This window comes from Phascolarctos cinereus, unplaced genomic scaffold (assembly GCF_003287225.1).
Source record: "Phascolarctos cinereus isolate Bilbo 61053 unplaced genomic scaffold, phaCin_HiC Scaffold_4;HRSCAF=312, whole genome shotgun sequence".
Lineage (NCBI taxonomy): Eukaryota > Metazoa > Chordata > Mammalia > Diprotodontia > Phascolarctidae > Phascolarctos > Phascolarctos cinereus.
Window position 1 is genome coordinate 9,486,331 of NW_027555847.1, and position 20,348 is coordinate 9,506,678.

Consider the following 20,348-nt stretch of genomic DNA (forward strand, 5'->3'; position numbering starts at 1 on the left):
CAGATAAGTAAGTCTTTAACAAATGTTCATGGATTAATTGAAACAGGCCCTGTTTGAATATACTGAATTCCCAGGCTACAGGAAGCTAGTGACTGTTAAAAGCTCGTTTTCCACTTGACTCTTTGAGAAAGCTGTCACAATCGGCGCCATCCTCTCCCCCACTCTCTTCTTAATCCCTACACTTTGGCTTCCAGTCTCATTCAACTGAAGCTCTTCTTTCCCAAGTTGTGAATGATCTCTGAACTGGGCAATCTAATGACCTTTCCTTAATCCCCATCTTTCTTGACCCCTCTGCAGCTTCTGGCACCATTCCACCACCCTGTTCTCTCCTGGTTCTCCTCTCCCTTTCTCAGATTCCTTTACTGGACCTTCAGCCAGGCCAGCTGCATCCACTGGGAGTGCTCTTCAGGGCTTGGTCCTGGGCCTTTGCTCCTCCCCCTCTGGGCTTCCTTGCTTCCTGACCTGACCCGCTCTGGTGGGGTGAGTTGTCCCCTGGATGAAGAGCATTCCCAGGGTGGCAGACCTAGCCCGAGGCTCTTCTCCGGAGCTCAGGGGGCTCAAATTGTATCTCTGGTCTTCTCACCCAGAGCGCAGCTGTCCTTGTGGCTCTGCAGGCCTGAAACCTCAGAGTCGTCCTTGGCTGCTCACTCTCATGCACCTGAAGATGCTGTTATATCTGTCACCGCTCACACGACTGCCCCCCCGCAAGTCCCATTCCTGCTCCTTGGCATCGTTGCGCTTGCTGTCTAGTTGGGCTCCTTGCTTGAGGCCTCACCACTTCCAATCCATCCTCAACTCAGCCACTAAAGTGATTTTCTTTAAGTGCGGGTCTCACCCCTTCCTCAGTAAACTTCTGTGCCTCCCTGACACCTTCCCCGTCAAATATAAAACCCTCTGGCACTTAAAGCCTGTCACTGGTTGTTCCCTTCTTCCCTCTCCAGTCTTCTTACACTTGCACCCTTCCTCAGTGCTCCAGCTCCGTACTCTGTTTTTAAACTGTCTTTTCCCAGGCAGTCGCTTTTCCTCCTCACCTCTGCCTCTTTCATCTCTGGTGTCCATCAGGACCCAGCTCTGATCCTACCTCCTTCTCCTGAATTGCCTCACCCCACCCCCACCCCCCTTCTCCTCGCTCTTATTTTACACACTTAGGCATTCTCATTCATTTTTGAATTATTTGTGTGGCTCTCATCCCCCCTTCCTGAACTTGTGGAGTATCTTGGGTTCCCTCTCACATGGCAGCCCCTGTGGCAGTGGGAGGGAGGTCCTGTGATAAGACCGTGGGACTCCTGCTCCCCCAGGGTCTCCAGAAGGAAGACACGACCTCTCTACGTGGCAAGTGAGGGCTTCTGCCACGGGCAGATTGAGATCCTATAAAATGGCCTCGTGACATTGCCTTCTGAATGATGAAGCAGCTAAGCCCATAGAATCTACAGTTAATGCTACCTCTAGTCACATACTCTGTGTATGAACCTCTTTCTATGGGACACGCAGAGTGAGGAGCAGAAGGCTCATTCCCGCTTCCCTCTCCTGCCCCTTCTGGCCTGGGAGGAGGCCCCAGGAATGACCTGCGCATTCCTTTGTTTGGGCCCTTGTGAGATCCACTGTCCAGAGCCGCCTTGTCTCGCTACCTGCCCACTGTGACCTTTTCTTGAAAATCTCCACTCTCTGTGGAAGCTGTGGCTGGCTTCCCCAGGGGCCAGAACCCGTTCCACTGTAAACCAAAGGAGCTGGGCCTGCACATCCGTTGGGTGGGTTTAATGAAGCATGGTGGGCTTTTCCATTCAGTCTGTGGCAGGGAGATGATTGTCGCTGGGGAAATGATGAGGTTCTAGTCATTCCATGTGACACTTCTCCCCTTCCAGTCTTTGGTATCAGACTCAAAAATGTTTTCAGTGAATCTTTGTATTTTGGTGCCATCTTGTGGCTGCACGTGGTAGTGTCTTCAGAGCAATTGAAAATGTTCGTCAGTCCAGCTTTGAGAAATGACAGGGGATCGTTTTGCCATGGAGGAATTCTCCCTTTAGTGCAGAGGGCATGAGAGGGAGGAAAGCTAAGTCCCTTTTGGAGTAGATTTCTACTGGTTCCATCTTGGTCTCTTATGTTGATTGTCTCCCCACCATCCCAACCTCAAGAAGAACCTTAAAAAGACTAAAGTTATAAAGTGAAAAGATGGTGATAGTGACAGTGATGATGGTGGTGATGGTGGTGGTGGTGATGGGATGATGATGGTGATGATGATGATGGTGATGATGATGATGATGGTGATGGCTAGCTTTGCCACAATACTTTAAGGCTTGGGAAGTGCTTTACAGATGTTATTTCAACTTCACAACACTCCTGAGATGCAGGCACTATTATTAGCCCCCATTTACATATGAGGAAACTGAAGTAAACTGGTTCAGTGACTTGCCCAAGGTCACATGCCTAGTAAGAGTCTGAGGCCAAATTCGAACTCAGGTCTTCCTGACTCTAGATCTAGCACTCTATCTACTGTACCACCTAGTGTCTTTATGGGTCAGGGGTGTGGAAGAAAGTTCCTCATTTGGTTAATGGGATTTTTGTTTTATTTTTGTAGCCATACAATGTATTTTTGGTTCAAACCTGTGACTTTGTCATTGTAAGGAGCTAACACCCCATGTTAAAAGTTCATTCTGCTGATAGTGACCCTCTTATGACCTTGGTCTGGGGCCCCTGAGGAGGTGAGGAGGATCACAGGGACCTTAGAATCATTTAGGCTTCGAGCCCCTTCTTGTTTTTAACAGATGAGGAGATGGCGTCATTGAGGGGCTCTGACTTTTCCATGTTCAGGCTGTTAGTATGCCCAAAGGGCAGCACTTGAACCCAGGTCTTCTGACTCTGCTCTGCCACGCTCTCTGTCCATAAGCGTGCCAACCTGAGCAGTCTACCATTTGACTTTGCCTTCATGCCTCACATTCCTCATTTTTGTGACATTTTTCCATAGTTGGTATTGTTTGAGCGGTCTTGGATGAGCAGATGGAAATCTTCTGTCTTGCATGAAGGGGAAGGAAACATAAGAAACGTGAAATGGAAGGGAAATTTAATCGCCTGGGCCAATAATATGGTAAGTATCATGCCCAGCCTACTGTAAGAACAGTGTAGTTATGTTCCCATTGTATGGAATAGAGAAGAGGCTCCTGGCATCCAAAGACACAGAAACAGACCTACAAGTGACACGTCAGCCCCATCTCATCCCTGAACGCATTTTGGGAAGGATCCTGAGGCTAAAATGAAAGGTGACCTGAGGAATGTCAGCCAAGCATTTGTCAAGGAGCCTGGGCAATAAACATTTGCCCACTAACCCAAGGTGGGCAACCACGGGGACACAGACCAGGACAGGGCCCAAAACAGACCAGGGTGGCAGGTGCTTCTGTGGAGCCTCTGCTGGGGACGTGTGGTGGGATGGAAGGTCAGTTTGCCATTTTGTCTACACATTTTCACATTTACTTATCGTAAAATGTGCCCAGAGGCAGATTTTGGTTGTTTTCTGTGGTGGAGGCCTGGTCACTCATTCAGGAAGCCTTCAGCCCTGCTGGTGCTAACCAGCCCAAGTCCTCAGCCCAGGCCATCGCTGCCCTTTGCCTCCTGGGCCAGATGCAGAGACAAGAGCCTTTTTAGCCTTTGACAGGCTTCTTTCTTACCTGCTTCCTTGCAATTTTCTGCTTCTGATGGAGGCTGTTTTCTGCTGTTGCTGTTTGTTCTCTGTTGTAAGATGAAGGGTTTTTGTTCATTTTGTTTTCTTTTAAGAATGCGAACTGCCTATTTCTGGGAGAAAAGTATGTTTGGGTCATTATCTGGCCACCTCTCATCTGAGAAGTACAGAGGCTGATGTCTCCTCCCCCTGCCCTGTCCCCCTTGTCCCACTTTGATTTGTTACAGGAATCATTTTATCTATGTGATCCCACTGATATAATTTTCTTTCCTGGGAAGACAAAAATCAGATAAAAGAAAAAAAAATCCTGTGTGAAGATGTGCCCAGACCCACAAACATCATCTTCTCTTTGGATCCCCAGAGCTGGCTTTTAGTAATGGGGAGGGGGAAGTACTGATTAGGGGCCTTTAATAGTCCTGGAATGAAAAGTGTGCCATGGGGGTAGTGCATGTGTGGGGTATGTCTGAGGAGAGTGGGGTCCACATTATGGGAGCAGATGAACAGGGACATTGGAAGAGCTTGGCTGGCTCACTGAATCCAGGATGGACCTGAGGCCTAGGCAGGAAGGCCTGAGAGTAGATGGTCCCAACCCGAATCCAGGTCCAGCACACATGTTTGTGTCCTTTTCTGGGAATCATCCCAGCGTGGTGGCATCCTCCCCCTGCCTGTTCACTTAGCTGCTTCCTACAGCTTAGACACCATCCACAAGCTCCTGGGCTTGTAAGCCAGCCAGTCCTTATTTCTGGGACTGCAGCATTATAGGAGTCCTCCGCAGTCATGGGCCTTGGGCAGGTGGGTGGTTCTGAACAGTGGCTCTTTTTATTTTCCAGGGTGTAAAGATTCTTGACATCGTATCCAAGCAGAGAATCACCAACGTGCCCCGAGATGACATCAGCCTTCGCCCCGATATGTATCCCTGTAGCCTCTGCTGGAAGGATCACGTCACTCTCATCATTGGCTGGGGTGCCTCGGTCAAGGTACAGAATTCGCCTCTGCCCTGGTGTTGGGGATCCTCTAGGAAGGGGCCCATGGAGGCAGATGGACCCGCGGGAGCCGGAGGGCGCGTGACTTCTGAAAGAACAGCCCCAGCCACGTGACTGTGGTTGGCTGGCCTCGAGGAATCTGTCCGGGACTCAGTGTCCTACATGCACGGGGCAGCGTCGGCTGGATGTGTTTGCTTCACTGTACCTTTCAGTGGCAAGAGATTTTTTTAAATCTTAAGCTGACAGTACTTTCCCTTTCTCCTCTCCACTGCTGCTTCCCTTCCTTGCCTTTCTTGGTTCACCAGAGTTCTTGGGGCCAGTTAAAAATGATGAAAATCACATCGGTGCCCTTTCTACGTGTATCGTTGGTAGCTTTGATAAAGGTCTGAGGAAGTAGAAGGTGGAAGCCAGTGGCTGAAATGAAGTTTGAGAATGTTGGAGGGATCAGCTCTCCTTTGCATGTGGGTCACATGGGGCCATCAGGTCACATCTGTCAGCTCCCTGGCCCACCTGGAAGTCATCTTAGACAAAGTGGGTAAGAAGGAGATCTTGGGATGAGCAGAATTATTGAGGTTTAGAGCTCCCAGGGAGCTTAGAGATCTTCGAGCCTGAGGCCCCATTTCACAGAAGCCTCAAAGGGTGAAGTGCCTTGACCAGGGCTGTAACCCATAGGGGACTGTTAATTACCAAGAAAACAAGACATCTCATGTTCCATGGATGGAGCAGCTGCTGTGTGGTTTCATCTGCTTTGGAAAAGAAGAATAATGCAGAACACATTCGAATGGGCATGATTACCAAGAAGCACCAGGGTATTCTAAAATATTAATGAGCTTCATCCTAGGGTGGGGCTGGGTTTATGTTAGATTCTTGTGTTTGGTTTACTGATCGTTGGGATATGGGGCTATTATTTGAAAGTTAGTGAGTTAGTGAAGGGAGGCATGAAGCTAAAGGGCTGAGGAGAAGAGGAGAATGTGTGGAATGGTACAGAGACTCGTGTGTGTGTGTGTGTGTGTGTGTGTGTGTGTGTGTGCGCGCACGTACACAGGAACATGTACACACACACACACACACACACACACACACACACACATATACACGTCCTGCTTCCCATAGGGGACTTATAGTTTTTTAAAAGTATGTTTTTGTTTTCCTCTCTGGTGGGTGACAGAGAGAACTCATCTGCAGAGATAGCAGGTTTATGGTTCCTAGAAGATGCTCACTGGGGACTGGCCATGTGCCATTCTTCCACTCTCCAGAGGGACTGGAGCATGAGTATGGCTGTCTACACGGAGCTGGGAGGGAGAGGATGCGGCCTTGAGAAGCTGGCTACCTTCTCCATGGGCCCTCGGCCTACATGCACACACACAGATGAAGATGAAACCAGTAACAGGCTCCACGCGGCTCTCCAGCCAGGCTCTTTCCTGGTGGCAATCGAAGCCTCCCTTCATGTTACAGGCAGGAAGCTGAGGCCTGCAAAAGGCAGTAGCTCACTGATGGTCACAGAGACTGACCTTTAATGGCACGTGCAGGCCCAGGCCTCCTGTCCCCCACCGTCAGGCCAACCCTTCCTTTGAGGGTGGTAGGATGGGGGTGAGCAGAAGTACTTATTTCTAAGGCTTTAGAAACAAAGCAAAGTTAACCAAAATGGCTGTTCAGTTTACAGTATGTTAGTTCTTTTGAGGGACTCCATTGTCATAAATGCAAATTCTTTAACTTCAAAGTCAATTTTTGGAGATTGTCTCCTTATGGCTGTAAGACATTTGAACGTTGTCTATTCATGGGAATAGGCCCCTTGGTCTAGAGGCAGATGGAGCGTCTAAGGCCATCTTGACCACCCCACCCGCCTCATGTAACAGACGAAGAAGCAGAGTGCTGGGGAGGGGAAGTGCTTTGCCCATGAGCACGCAGGTACCGTCAGAGACGGGCTTCGAATCCAGGTCTCCTGATTGCCCTGAAGGACTTTCCATTTCTCCCTTTCTTCTTTTTTTCCTGTCATTCTTCCAATATTCAGAATGGTTGCTTGCCCATAGGTACTGGCATCCAGAGCTGTTTGCCCAGTCCACTTCCACACCTTGTACTCTGCCTGGTTGTTATCATCATTGAATTAAGAGCTCTGAGTTCCTGAGACTCTTCAGTTGGAGTGAGCTATAGATGGAGAGGTATTCACACAGGGAGAGCAGGGAAGGAGAGAAAGGCTCTGATGAAAGCCGTGGAGGCAGGGAGGAGATGGGGATTGGTCCTTCTGGGTGGGGCCTGCCCAGGTCTGCTTAGCTCAGCTGGTCAAGGCCTGACATTCACAAGGGTTGAGGTCAGGGGCTCAGACCCCATCTGGACTAGCTAGTTTCAGCTCTGCTCTATAACCACACAGTGTAACTCTTCCTGTGACAACTTCTCCTGTAAATGTGCCCCGTCTGTCTGGGCTTGAGCGTGGTTGGTATCAGAGCCCTGACTGCTACAGGATAACTAACACCTTGTGTGTAGCAGACAAAGTGGATAGCAACCTCAGCCTTGTTAATGAAGGCCTGCAGACCAAGGGAGAGTCTTCATGTGAGTGAGGGAGCACAACTCAGAACTCTCTTTAATCCACACAAATGGAGTCTTCAGTAGTAAAACGGTTTCAGTGTTTAAAACTGAATGAGAAACCCTATCAATGTTCATTACTAGAGAACTCTAAAGACTTCTCTGTAGACGCACTTTCTTTGGGTAATCCAGTTTTGCAGAACAATTACATTCACAATATGTGAGTCACCAGTTCTGCTTTGAACCCTCCCCAGACTGACCTAGTGGGGATTTCGCATGGAAGCCTCTGCCAGGCTTGACCAGGCTGTTGCAAAAGGAGGCCCTGGAATGGACCAGTATTCCAGGAATGGTAGTCATCAGAAGTCACACAAGATAATAGGATAAGTCATCTGCTCTCTCTGACTGTGATGAATAGACCTTTGGATGAATAATTGGCGAGAGGGACTTTTCTTATTTCTGTCCCCGTGTCATTTGCCTGCTTTCCTTTGAAGCTGCCTCTTAAATCAGATTGGCGATGCTGTGCTACCATTGCCGCCGAGTTGTGTTGAGCTATCCAGGCTACTTGGGCTCCTTAGTCAGGGACGTCTCCAGCAAATGGCAATGACTCCAATGGCCTCTACATTTCTTTTCCAGATCTGCTCGGTGAAGGAACGGCATGCCAGTGAAATACGAGACTTACCAAACCGTTACGTTGAAATAGGTAGGATTCTGCCCATTGTCTCTGACGAGTGAAACATTGTGAAGTGAAGGGCATTTTGTTAGGTGCTGATCGCCCTGATGCCTTGTGGCTCTGCAGTTTTCTTCATCCGGTGCCTTGGGAACAGCAGGGTGTGATACCCAAGACCAGGAAAGTGTCGTCTCAAAGTCTGCAAAACTTAGGCTTCCACATTTCCTGAATGTGTTTCCTTTTTTTCTGCTCTTATTTAATAGCTAGCCCTCCTCTGGATGATGAATTTGGTTTGCTGTGGTTTTCACTCCATTTTAACGTGTTAGTGATCTAGCCTGGGTAATGGGTGGTGATGATGGTGGTGATGACTTCAGAAGTAAAAGGGAAATTAGGAAAAGGGGAGAGTTTGGGGAGAGGATATTGGGTTCAGTGTTGGACACGTGTTTATTGGATTGGATGTTTTACTATGAGAAATGATGGAGGGGAGGGTTTCAGAGAAACTACTGGAAGATTTACGTGAACTGATGCAGACCAAAGTGAGCAGAACCAGGGGAACAATTTAAAACGGGTGACAGTATCATGAAGACAGACAGCTCTGAAAGCCTTAGGAACTCTGATTCACATGATGCATCGCCAGCCACAATTCCAGAGAGCTCATGATGAAACTTGCTGCCCCGCTCTAGACAGAGGTGATAGACTCAGAGTGCAGACTGAAGCATGGTGGGAGGGAGGGGGGGTGTGGGTGTGGCAGTGCAGGAATTAGTTTTGCTCAGCTGCATGTTTATAATGAGTTTTGTTTTTCTTGCTTTCTCTGTGGGACGGGAAGGTGAGAGGAAGAGAATGTAAATCTGAAGAAAAATAACTCTATGACAGCCAGTTCTCAGTGTTCAATAGGCAGTTGGAATAGCCAGTCTGGAGGCTGGGAGAATGGTTGGGGCTGGACAAATAGATCTGAGAATCATCAAGACAGATGATAATTAAATCCATGGGAGCTGGTGAGTCAAATAGTGTGGAGGGACATGGCCACGACAAAGCCTTGGGGTGTCTCCACAGTTGGTCCGTCACCTGGACGAAGATCCAGCAAAGGAGACTGAGAAGGACCGATCAGAGAGGTGCAGGGAGAACAGGAGAGAGAAGTGTCCTGAACACCTAGAGAGGGGTGGGTGCAAAAAGTGCCATGGGCTGCAGAGAGGTCGGAAGGGAAGGGGATTGAGAAAAGGCCGTTAGATTGGGCAGTCTGAGGACTGTTGGATACTTTGAATGGAGCACTTTCTGTTGAATGATGAGGTTGGAAGCAAGAGGAAAGGAAGTTTAGGCATCAATGGGAGACAACCTTCTGAAGGAGTTGAGCTGCAGGGGGGTGGGGAGTGTTAGATGAGGGCTGGTGGGGATGGACGGACCCAGGAAGAGGCTTTTTGAGGTTGGGGAGACGTGGACATGTTCATCAGCTGTAGGCAAGCAGCCAGTAGACAGAGATGAGAGATTTGTGGGGGTTGGCGGGGGGCATTCCACTGGAGAAGGTAAGATGGAGTGGGCTCACTTGTGCATGGAGAGGGTTTGCCTTAGTCAGAAGAAGAGGCAGGTGAATTTCATGAGAAACACAGGTAAGGACGGCATCTGGGTAACATGAGATGAGGAACAGGAGAGAAGAGGGAGCCTTCTGTGAGTGCAGTGAAACAAGGTTCTAGCTGAGAGGGTAAGGGTAGAGGGGGCTGCAGGGCATTCAAGGAAAGATGCAGAGGCTTGGGAAAAGCTGTTGTAGCAGGTAGGATAGTGAATGGTAGGGTCGCATGAAAGGATTGCCTTGCTGTAGTGAGGGCCCAGTGGAGAGTGTGTAACAGACTTGTGGTGAACGCAGTGCCCGTGGTTTCATGGCGTTCCCCAGCTTCAGTCAGCCGGGTGGACGTGGGAGTGGAAGGCAGGTGTCATTCAGGGTTGGGATGTACCAGGGCAAGGTCTTCATTAGGGTAAAGGAGCAGGGGATGCAGGCATGAACTGACCTGCCAAAGGGTCGGGCTGGGGAGGGAAGAAGCAGAGCCAGTGCAGGGGTGATGGTCTGGGAGAGAACCAGGGGTCCAGGGATTGCAGGTCCAGGTGAGGACCGAGCGCAGAGCTTGGAGGTGCAAGAACTGAAGGTGAGGAGGAATTTCAGAGTTTATGAACATGGGCGAGCGATGGCCAGATGGAGGGTGGAGTCATTTCAAGTGTGGAGCGCTCGTTTGGGACACCAGACAGGAGACCTGCCACAGGTGAATGGCATTTGTCCCCTTGCCTCAAAGAGAAAGGGGAAGAAGCATTTATTAAGCTCCTACTATGGCCAGGCACTACCGTGCCAAGTGCTTTACAAAGGCGCCAGACGGAGTGGCCCCTCTGGCCCCTCTGCTCTTCCCTGGAGGCAGGAGGGGTGGTGTGATGGACTCTTCTGGTCTAAGGCTTTTGTCAGTTTTCCTACAGCTGATGAAAATCTTTCTAAACTGTATGACATACTTGTCTGCCTTAGTGACCAGTTAAGGAGAGCTTCCTGAATGGTTCCATCCTTTTAAATGTTCCTTTTCACACCTGCAGTAGTGCCGGGGGGGGGGGGGGGGGGGGAGGTGACGATACTCGGGGGCTATTGAGCCTCTCCCAATTAGAAGGGCCCTCTGCAGCATACCTGAGTAATGGCCATCAAAGCTTTGCCTGGACTCAGGCACTCTCCCAGAGCCCCCTCAGACCTCGGGGGGTTTTGTCATGGTTCTTCTTTCTACTCCCCTGGGATTATCTCTGTGCTCAGCTGTCACTTCCTCTCCTGTACGTACGGCTGTCCCCTCCCCTTCCGCCATTTGTATCTGTCAGCTAACTGAAGGAGTATGTGATGGCAAGACAGCAGACTAAGGGCAGAATAGGGGTTTGGAGGCAGCTTGGGGTGGGCCTTCGATGCTGACTGTGCCCGAGGGGCCTAACAGGGTCAACAAACATGCATGTCAGTGTACAAAAAAGAACAGGAAATGAGGCTTCTAGGCGAAACTGAATCTACGCCCCTGTTCTTACATGTGTGTCCATGTCAATAGATGTTTATATTATGCATAGATTGTGTGTGCATGCATATGTGTAGGTGTTTTTGTGTGCTGCGTGTGTATGTGTGTGCACATGTGTATTATATGTGCATTCGTGTATATATGTAGAGTGGTAGGGGCAGGAGGGGGGACACAAACCTGAGCCTGAGCTGATAGAGACACCTGGGCACAGGTATAGTGGGTTGGCTTCTCCAGGGAGAGGAGCCACATTTTCATCATATACCAGAAAGGATAGAAAGGAACATTGTGGGGGGGTGGGGGGGGTGGAGTCCGGGAGACAAAAGAAGTGGCCTCGGTTGTTTTGCTTTGGCCCATGAGGAGGAGCTCTGCTGAGAGAGTAGCTGCCATTTCAGGGCTTGAAGGTGGCCAGGCAGGGTTAGAAAAATTCCTTCAAGGACAGGATAATGAAGCAGCTCTGACAGGATAAAAAGATTTCTGTGGAGCAGTAAGGAAGGCCCACTTGAGCTTGGGGACCAAGCTTGTAGGAAACCCAGGCAACCCAATCCTCTGGCTTCTTCTATCAATCCAGTAACCCAGAAGCAGGAGAGATGAAGACAGACGACGGGCCTGCCCCGGAATTGGGTTCTGGCCACACCTGAGTAGCCCTAAGACAGGAGGCAGGGATTCAAGGGTGGAAGAGAATGTGTAGTTAAACTGGTCCTCCATAGGGTCAGGATGGTGGAGGGAGGCCAGAGATATCTGCTGCTTGCTACCAGGAGAACAGGGAGGTGTATAATGACAGGAGCTTCCAATGGGGGTGAGTAGGTTTGGGAAGAGTAAGGCAGAGGGAGAGAGGCTGTGATTAGAGAGGGAAATTTCAGGGTTCACAGTCATAGAGGCAGCAGATTTGGGCTGGAGGGGAGCAGAGAATGGGCAGTGGTGACGTCCATGTTGAGCCCATGTTGAGCTGGGATTAATGGTGGTCTTGGGAATGGGCAGTGGTGACAGCCATGTTGAGCCCATGTTGAGCTGGGGTTGATGGTGGTCTTGGGAATGGGTAGTGGTGACAGCTATGTTGAGCTAGGGTTGATTTTGGTCTTGGGAATGGGCAGTGGTGGCAGCCATGTTGAGCTAGGGTTGATGGTGGTCTTGGGAACGGGCAGTGGTGACAGCCATGTTGAGCCCATGTTGAGCTGGGGTTGATTTTGGTATTGGGAATGGGCAGTGGTGACAGCCATGTTGAGCCCATGTTGAGCTGGGGTTGATGGTGATCTTGGGAACGGGTAGTGGTGACAGCTGTGTTGAGCTAGGGTTGATTCTGGTATTGGGAACGGGCAGTGGTGACAGCTATGTTGAGCCCATGTTGAGCTGGGGTTGATGGTGGTCTTGGGAACGGGCAGTGGTGACAGCCATGTTGAGCCCAGCACTGGGCTTAATGGTGGTTTTGGGAATGGGAAGTTGACACAGAGGACGGTCATAAAGGTGAGGAGGTTGATGAAATGGGTGGGCAGTATACTGAAGGTGAATATCAGCAGGTACATTGAAGATCCCAATGCATGAGGGGCAGGATGGGGATAGAGAAGACTGAGCCACCAGGGGTGGCTGGACCACATCATGTAGGCAGGCAGAGGGCGCCTCAGGTTGGAGAAGCTGCTGAGTGCCAGCAGCAGAAGGAGGCTCTGCCTTGCCTCCCTCTGGCCCGGCGTCATCAGGATGATGCATTAAGGCATCCTCAGGACTGCATGGGTACCCTGGGATGCTGTGTCTTCCAGAGGGAGCCAGGATTTCCTGGATGTAACAAGGTGAAAATGGATAAGAGGAAGAAGGCTTGGGTAAAATGAAAGTATAAACCTGGCCAGGAGGGTTGAAGAGTCTAGGGGTACTGCTGCTGCCCACCCTCCCCACTGTCCTCCGTTCCCCATCTCCGGACCCCCTTTGAAAAGAAAGGACAGAGTTTTCCACATCATGATTCATCCTTCCTTCCTTTCTCCTTCTGTGAAGCTACCAGCGCCTGCATTGGCCTTCTAGAGTCTTCCAGGGCTCTGACGACTGTGGGCCTGGCTAGCTCCTGGCTCTGGCCCCCTTAGTGAGGGTCGTGGGTCTAGCCCAGAGCAGCAGCATCTGTTCACACGGAGCCACTGCTGCTGCTAACAGCAGGTTGAAATGCTCTTCCTGTACATAAAAGGGAAGTGTCATTTCTTCCCCTGAAGAAACAGTGATGAATGATCAGTCAGCTTCCTATGCAGGGGCAGAGCAGCTCAGTGAAGAGGACTTGAGGGAGTAGGAAAGAGAAAGGAGACCTGTTGGAAGAAATGGCTTACATGTAAATTTGCCAGAGATGGGCATTGATTTCCATCGGTTGAGGTGAGGATCAAGGGAAAGTAGGCCAGCATTCTTGTTGGCAGGAAGGGTCTGATGGCGTGGGGACACCTGCTTTGTCTTTGCCTTCCAGCCGTTCTTCCTTTTCACTCCAGCTCAGTGCTCTCATTTTATCCCAAAGGCAGTCTCCTGGACCTTTTCACAGACGTTTTCTCTGCACTTATGAAGTTGAGTTCAGAAGTGAAATCTGGTTTTGTTGGGCAATGGAGCTAATCTGAAGGGGCCAGGCCTGCCCCGTCTGGGGGTCACCGAGTCTCAGCCCAAGGGTCCAGTGGTGATGGTTGTCCTCACATCCACCGTAGGATACAACTTTCTCTCATGAGAGATGCTAGAATAACAATCATCAGAAAAATTACTTGGAAAGTCAGCTTTTTAAAGTCTGTGGTACCTTTAAATCACAAGTGAGGACATATTTTGGATTGATCAGAATCTGTTCCCCATAGATTAAATGGACTCTCTAATCGAGCAAGGCCTCCTAGAAGGTCAGCCTGTTTCCAGGCTCTGATTTTGCCAGGACATTGGCTTAAAAACTGAAAACTTGAGCATAGATGATGGGAGGCAGAGGGCACAGCCCCTCCTGACCTTGGATTGTTCTTCTGGTCTAGCTTTCCTGTTTCCCTGCCTGGTAGCATTGGGCTTTACTCTGGGGTTTGCCGGCTCTCCGGTGGATGTGATTAAGATGGATTGTCTCCCTCGTTTGACATTTTTAGCAAAGACTTAGCTGGCTTATTATACTATTGAAGAGCTTTTCTCTTAAGGACCCTCCACATGATAGGCGATCAGAATCATCTTTGGTTTTTTTCTCTTCAAACTTCACTTTGAGCTTCACTGTTTATTTCTTCAGCTCCATGTAGAATTATGTGTTCTTGGCTTATGTCTAGATCTTTTTTGTGATATTACAAACTGTTTTACAATTTTGTGTAATGGGTATGTAAACATAATTTGAACTTTAGACATTTGAAATATAAAATCAGGAAAGCCTAAATCAGCAAAAAGCACTTAATTTCCTAATTTCGTGATAAGTTTTGTTCAGAATGTGAGCCTCAGTTCTTCAAAGAATAGGGTCATACATTTGGGCTTTTTCAGATCGCTGGAAGAATGAAGTTTAAGAGATATGAGTCTTTTTTCCACCTGAGACTGAGTCTCTGTGTATCTCCCATGCTGGAAGTTCAGTGTATACTCATGGGCCCAAGCCCACTTCTGATTGGCGTGGGAGTTTCACCCAATCCAATCTGGACCTGGACTAGCTGTCCTGTGCTAGACGGCCTTGATGGCCTCTCTCACTGCCAGGGTCTCACTAGATTGGTGCCGGACTTGGTATGGACCCTTGATCAGCCCCGGCCTGTTACAGCGCACTGCTCCCAAGCCCTAGAGATGCACTGGCTTCAGCTTCCCTGTATGGGAAGGATGGCAGGATTACAGGTAGACACCCATATGCCCCCATGCAAGAAGGTTTGGGTTTTCAGGAAGCATCTCGTTTTCCTCAGATTTGATTTGGGCCGTTTGGGGCAGGAGTACCTAGAATAATTGTAGCAACTCTAGAGTAACTAAGGTAAAATGATCAGTGAAAGGGTTTATAAGTTAAAGCCCAGATTTTGACTCATTTGGAAATGAGTGCCAAGTACAGACTCTGGAGGATGGCTGGAGGACTCCGCCTGTGACTCATGTCTGAAGGAAGCAGTCCAGTCGGTGGCACTACAAGGGTTTGTTTTACAATTTAAAAGCATTGTGTCCACGTGTGGATAGAACTGTGGTAGGCCTGGGGCTAAAACTCAGGAATAAAGTGATGCCTCCTTCTGCTGCCAGACACCCCTGACGTTTCTCTGGATGCTCTTATGGCCCGAATGCATCTATCAGGAGCAGTGAGCATAGTAGGAGCTCCTATTTAGACAGTCTTAAAGGTTTGCAAAGTGCTTTGTGTTATTCTCACTGGGTCCTCATGATCACTCTGTGAGATAGGTCCTAGTATTATCCCCATTTTCCAGATGAGGAAGTGGAGGTCGAGGGCTTTAATGACTTGCCCAGGGCTTTACAGCCCATAACTATCTGAGGGAAGATTTGAACTTGGGTCTTCCTGACTCTACATCCAATATTCTGTCTGTCCCCCACCCAGCTGCCTTCTGTTTGAATAGAAAAACACCTACGTGGTACAGCAGCTATGACTGGGGTAATGGTCAGTGCCTAGCATGCAGCCTGGCATCTGTAGTCCAGATCAATGCTTTTTCCTGAGGTTCTAGCCATACATGAGAGGCAGGGTGTATTGTATGTAGAGGGCTGGGTATGGGGTCAGGAAACCCCCAATTCAAGTACTACTTCTGACACTTGTGAGCTGTGTGACCACGGGCCAGTCACTGGAGTCCAGTGTCCTCGTCTGGTAAGTGAGGCCAATAATATTCCTGGTCTCAGCCTCCCAGGGCAGCTGGTGGATATCAGGCACTTTGCCACCTTGAAAGTGCCAGATCGGTTTGGGTTAGTAACTTGCCTTCAGTGTGTTGCTTTGAATAATGATAGTAAAAATTGTGAAATACAGTGAAGGTCTAGAGAAGCCCAGTTCCTTGGAACCAGGCATCTCTCCCTCTGTACGTTGAGAGATGAAAAAGAAGAGGCTTCCAGACCAGATGTTCTCCAACTTCGTTCTCTGGGCTTTTTCCACTCTGAAAAAGTATCAAGGACTACGAAGACTTTGTTTGTGTGGTTGTATCTGTTGATATTTGCTGTATTAGACATTAAAATGGGTAATTTTTTAAAAAATATTTCTTTAAGTCCTTTTAAAGTAACAATAATAAACTCATTACATGGTAACATAATATGTTTTTAGGAAAAATAGCCATATTTACCAAAACGAAAACAATTAGTAAGAGTGGCATTGTTTTATATAGAAATCTCTTTAATGTCCAGCTTAATAGAAGACAGCTGGATTCTCCTATCTGTTTCTGCATTCAGTCTGTTGTGATGAATTGTTTTGGTTGAAATACATGAAGAAAATCCAGCCCCACACACATGTGTAGTTGGAAAAGGGAGGAATATTTTTAATAATAATATAATTTTAATAATAATAATATAATAATACTATTACAGAAATACTGTTGACCTCTCAGACTGTCTGAAAGGGTCTCAGGGACCCCCAGGGCTCTGCAGACAAGCCCTTTTGAACCCTGCCTGAGACCCTGGATCTCATCAGTCTCAGAGAGCCCTTTTTCTTCTTCCCGTCATCAAAGTCCCATAGAGTAAAATTGTTTTCTGTAACTGATCTGTTCTTTTGTCAGCCTAAGGAGAAGAAAATTCAACAGATTGGGTTTTGAAACTTAGAGAAGTGTAGTTAATAGCAGTGGTAAAGTAGGTGTTAGGGGATTATCCCAGGTGGTGGTGAGAACTATCCATTATCTGCCCCCCAAGGAGTCTTTCCCCCCTTGGATGGTACGGCTTCTCTGCATTGTCACTCTGATAACGAGCAGGCAGGTGACTTGAGGAATTAATTGTCCAAAGGTAGATACCTTAACCTTGGCCTACGACAGAACATTTACAGTTCCTTCTTTTTGTTGCTGACAAGTCTGGTTAGATTTTCCTAGATCAGATGGTCAGTTTGATTGAAATGTCTACGTTTATTTAAAAGTCTTTGAAATTATATTTAATTGACTGTGACCTACAAGGAATTAATGAAGCTGAAGTATATGGATTTTTTAAAAGAAGAACCTTCCCCCCCAACACACACACACACACACACACACACACACACACACACACACACACACACGCACGCACGGTGAGTCCTCAAGGGTTGCCCTGTGTCTTCCCAAGGATGAAAACTAAGGGAGCTTAGTCATCTGTCCTTTGTAATTGTCACTAAGCATGACATTTATGAAACTAAAGCCGCTGTAACAGCACAAGAATGTCTCATCACCATAGCAGGCCAGCCCTCCACATAGATCCCATGGCCCTTTGGGGGGATGACCCCCTGACACTGGGCAGAGGGAGGCTGGGATCCCGGAAGCGTGATAACAAGGGCACAGTGGGTTCAGGCCGTAAATGAGGAGCTCTGTAGCTCTGTAGTGTAGATGGAGTGAGTTATAAATTGCAAACACTCTTGTAAATGTGGCTTCTCAGCTTCTTAGCAAAGCTGGGTTGAGGGATGGGGAACTTTAGGTGAATGTAAAGCCATTATTGGGAAACGATTAGGCCAGGCCCTGAGAGGAAGCATGGCCCACTCTTAAAATGTTAAATTCTAGGGGCAGCTAGGTGGTGCAGTGGATAGAGCACCGGCCCTGAATTCAGGAGGACCTGAGTTCAAATCCGGCCTCAGACACATAACACTTAACTAGCTGTGTGACCTTGGGCAAGTCACTTAACCCCATTGCCTAGCCCCACCTCAAAAAAAAATGTTGAATTCTTCTTTATGTGTGCGTGCATTGTGTCCCAGACATAAGCCATTCTGTTGGATCGTCACATCCCTGTTGTACAGTGCCTGGCTCATAGGAGGCCCTGAAAGAGTGAGGAGGGAGCCGTGAGATCTCAAGCTGAGCCCACAGAGGAGCTGTCTCTGTCCCACATTTGTTGTAGTTGCCATATGATTGTGAAGAGCTTCAGGAGTTAGAAGATGACGCGTTGCTGTGTTACACAAATGTTGGTTCATAAACTAATAACGAAGGGAGGCCTGGATAAGGGTTTACCCAGTTCTGTCGAAGGCATTCATATGTTTCAGAAGTGCCGTGTGTTGTTTCTTAAAATGAGTTTGTGTTGGTATCATTTGTATTTTTACATCATCTAAATTTCCCCATTGACCCTCTACCTCCCAGAGAGTTATTCCATATGACAAATTATATGTTTAAGGATGAAAAAGATTAAAAGGAAAAAACTGATCAGTACACCCAGAAACAGTCCGAAGATATGTGCAGGGTCCCACACTCAGCTGGGGCCTCCCTGCACCCTCCGCAGAGCCAGGTGGCTTCATCGTCGCTCCACAGCGTTCTCACCTGGTTTGGTTCGTGGCTGCTCTTTCCATTGACGTGGCTGTAATTGTTGTGTCTGCTGTTTCCGTGGTTCTGCTGATTTCACTCTGCATCAGTTCGTGTAGCTCTTCCCTGTAGATCTTCTCTATTCGTCATGTTCATAGCAGTGGCTGCCTTGGAGCACGTGACTGATAGTGGAATTTCTGGGTCAAAGGTCATTTGATTGGCATAATTCCCAATTACTTTACAAAATGACTGTGCTGATCCCCAGGCCCTCCTTCTCCTCTCCCACTGGCACCCCCCTCCGCCCCCATCCCAGTCCAGTCCTGATTGTCCTCGGTCACCAAAGAGCCGTGTCTGTTGTCCTCTTTGTTTTTATCTTGAAATCCTCCCTCGATGTTTTCAAGAAACACTTCCTTCTTCCAGTTAAGTTGGAGGGCTCTTTCTGCCTTTTCTTCCCAGACTAACACCCTGTACCCTGCCTTTTGTATAGACATAGTATTCAGCCACTGCAGAAAGATGAGCGCTCCCCACCCTTTGTGGACCACTTAAAGATTCTGCTGGCTGCAGGCCTGCTCTTCGGTCACTTTTGCTAGTGACATTCGAGGCTGGCCCTCGTGGCCGTCTGTGTGGTGCTGGTGGCTGCTCCGCTCCCGGGTGAGGCCTAGTGATTTACTGGTCTTCCTGCCTTTGCTTAGGAGGAGCAGCCAACATGCTCACCTGCCTTTAATTAACAGTTCACACCCTCAGAGCCCGTCTGAGGTGGATTAGGGGCCTTCTAACTGAATGCAGGTTCGTCCATTTCCCGCTTCTTCCTCCTCTTGTCTGGATGTTTAAGCAGCCTCTCCCCATCTTGCCTGTTATCTGCCTCACTTCTCAAACCTCTCAGACCACTGCTTAGGCCCCACTGCTTGCTCTTCTCATGGTAGTCTTTTGTGATTATTAATAGTTGTTTTCCCCTAAAACCCTCCACCCTTGCTAACTTTTCTGTTATTGTTAAGGGCACCACCCTCCTCCCATCTAACCTGGCCATCCCTCCCCAGCCCATAGCCACTCCCTCGTCCAGTTCTGTGAACGCAGACTAATCTTCCCAAAGCTCAGACGTGGCTGTACAGGTTTGAGACGCACCCCCCACCCACTTTCAGTCAACTCCATTGGCTCCCTGTTGCATCCAGGGTCAAACGTTTGACTTTTCAAGCCCTGCAAATGCCCCCTTTCTCCTCCCACCCCCACAGGCTTGGTGATGCAGTGACATTGGCCTCCTCGAGCTAAGCACTGACTGACCTCTGACCTAGATCCTCCCCCCCCCCAGATTCTGGGCATCTTCCTGGCCGTCCCACATTCTTGGAATTCTCTCCTTTTCCCGGCTTCTGGCTTCCAGCCTCAGCTAAAGCCCCGCCTTTCCCGATTCCCCTTAATGCTAGCGCCTTCCCTGGAGCTGAGCACCAGCTTATCTGTCTGTAGCTTGTTTGTACGACATCATCTGCATCTTGTCTCCCCCATCAGATTGTGAGCACCTTCAGAGCAGGGACTTTGATTTACATTAACCTTTCTCTGTACCCCCAGGGTATAGCATGGGGTTCAGGCACGCAGCAGGTGCTTAATAAATGCTGGTTGACTGTCACACAGCCAGGCCTTGAACTCAGGTCTTCCTAGCTCTAAGACCAGTTCTTGATCTCCTCTGTCATGCTGTGTCTCAGAGATATTTAGCATATGTCTATCAATATATAACATATGGAGTATATATGGTATACGTGTACATGTACATAGATGTATAAGCATATAGAGTAAATGCAAGCTATGTAGTTAGGGAAGGAGAGCACGGACAGCTGGAGGTGCGAAGGGAGAAGGGGATCAGAACAGCGGTAGAGCCAAGACTTGGAGGAAGAGAGGAATTCTTGGAGGTGGAGATGAGCAGGATGGACATTTCAAACAGGGAGGGCTCTAGAAAATGGAGAACTCTGACTGGGGAACAGAGAGAAGACCAGTTGGGTATAAGAAAGGGAATCGTGTTCAGTGAGGCCAGAAACAGGCGGGTGCCAGGTTGTGAGTGGTGTGAAAAGTCTGAGAGGACCCAAGGATATAAACAGACATTTCTCAAAGAAGAATCAGAGACTATTAACGGCCCCTTGAAAGAACGCTCCAAATCATTACTGCTAGGAGAAATGCAAATCGGAACAGCCCTGA

The 20,348-nt window shown here is 48.7% G+C and overlaps 1 protein-coding gene across 2 annotated transcripts in view; it reads left to right on the forward strand.

The window, feature by feature from the left end:
- Window positions 1-20,348, forward strand: part of VPS41 (VPS41 subunit of HOPS complex) — a 183,511-nt gene that overhangs the window by 112,891 nt on the left and 50,272 nt on the right. For both annotated transcript variants that reach the window (XM_020964498.2, XM_078152047.1), the window contains 3 exons: window positions 2,963-3,082; window positions 4,501-4,647; window positions 7,807-7,873. In XM_020964498.2, the coding sequence (XP_020820157.1) occupies window positions 2,963-3,082; window positions 4,501-4,647; window positions 7,807-7,873 (334 nt within the window). The remainder of the gene's footprint in view (window positions 1-2,962; window positions 3,083-4,500; window positions 4,648-7,806; window positions 7,874-20,348) is intronic.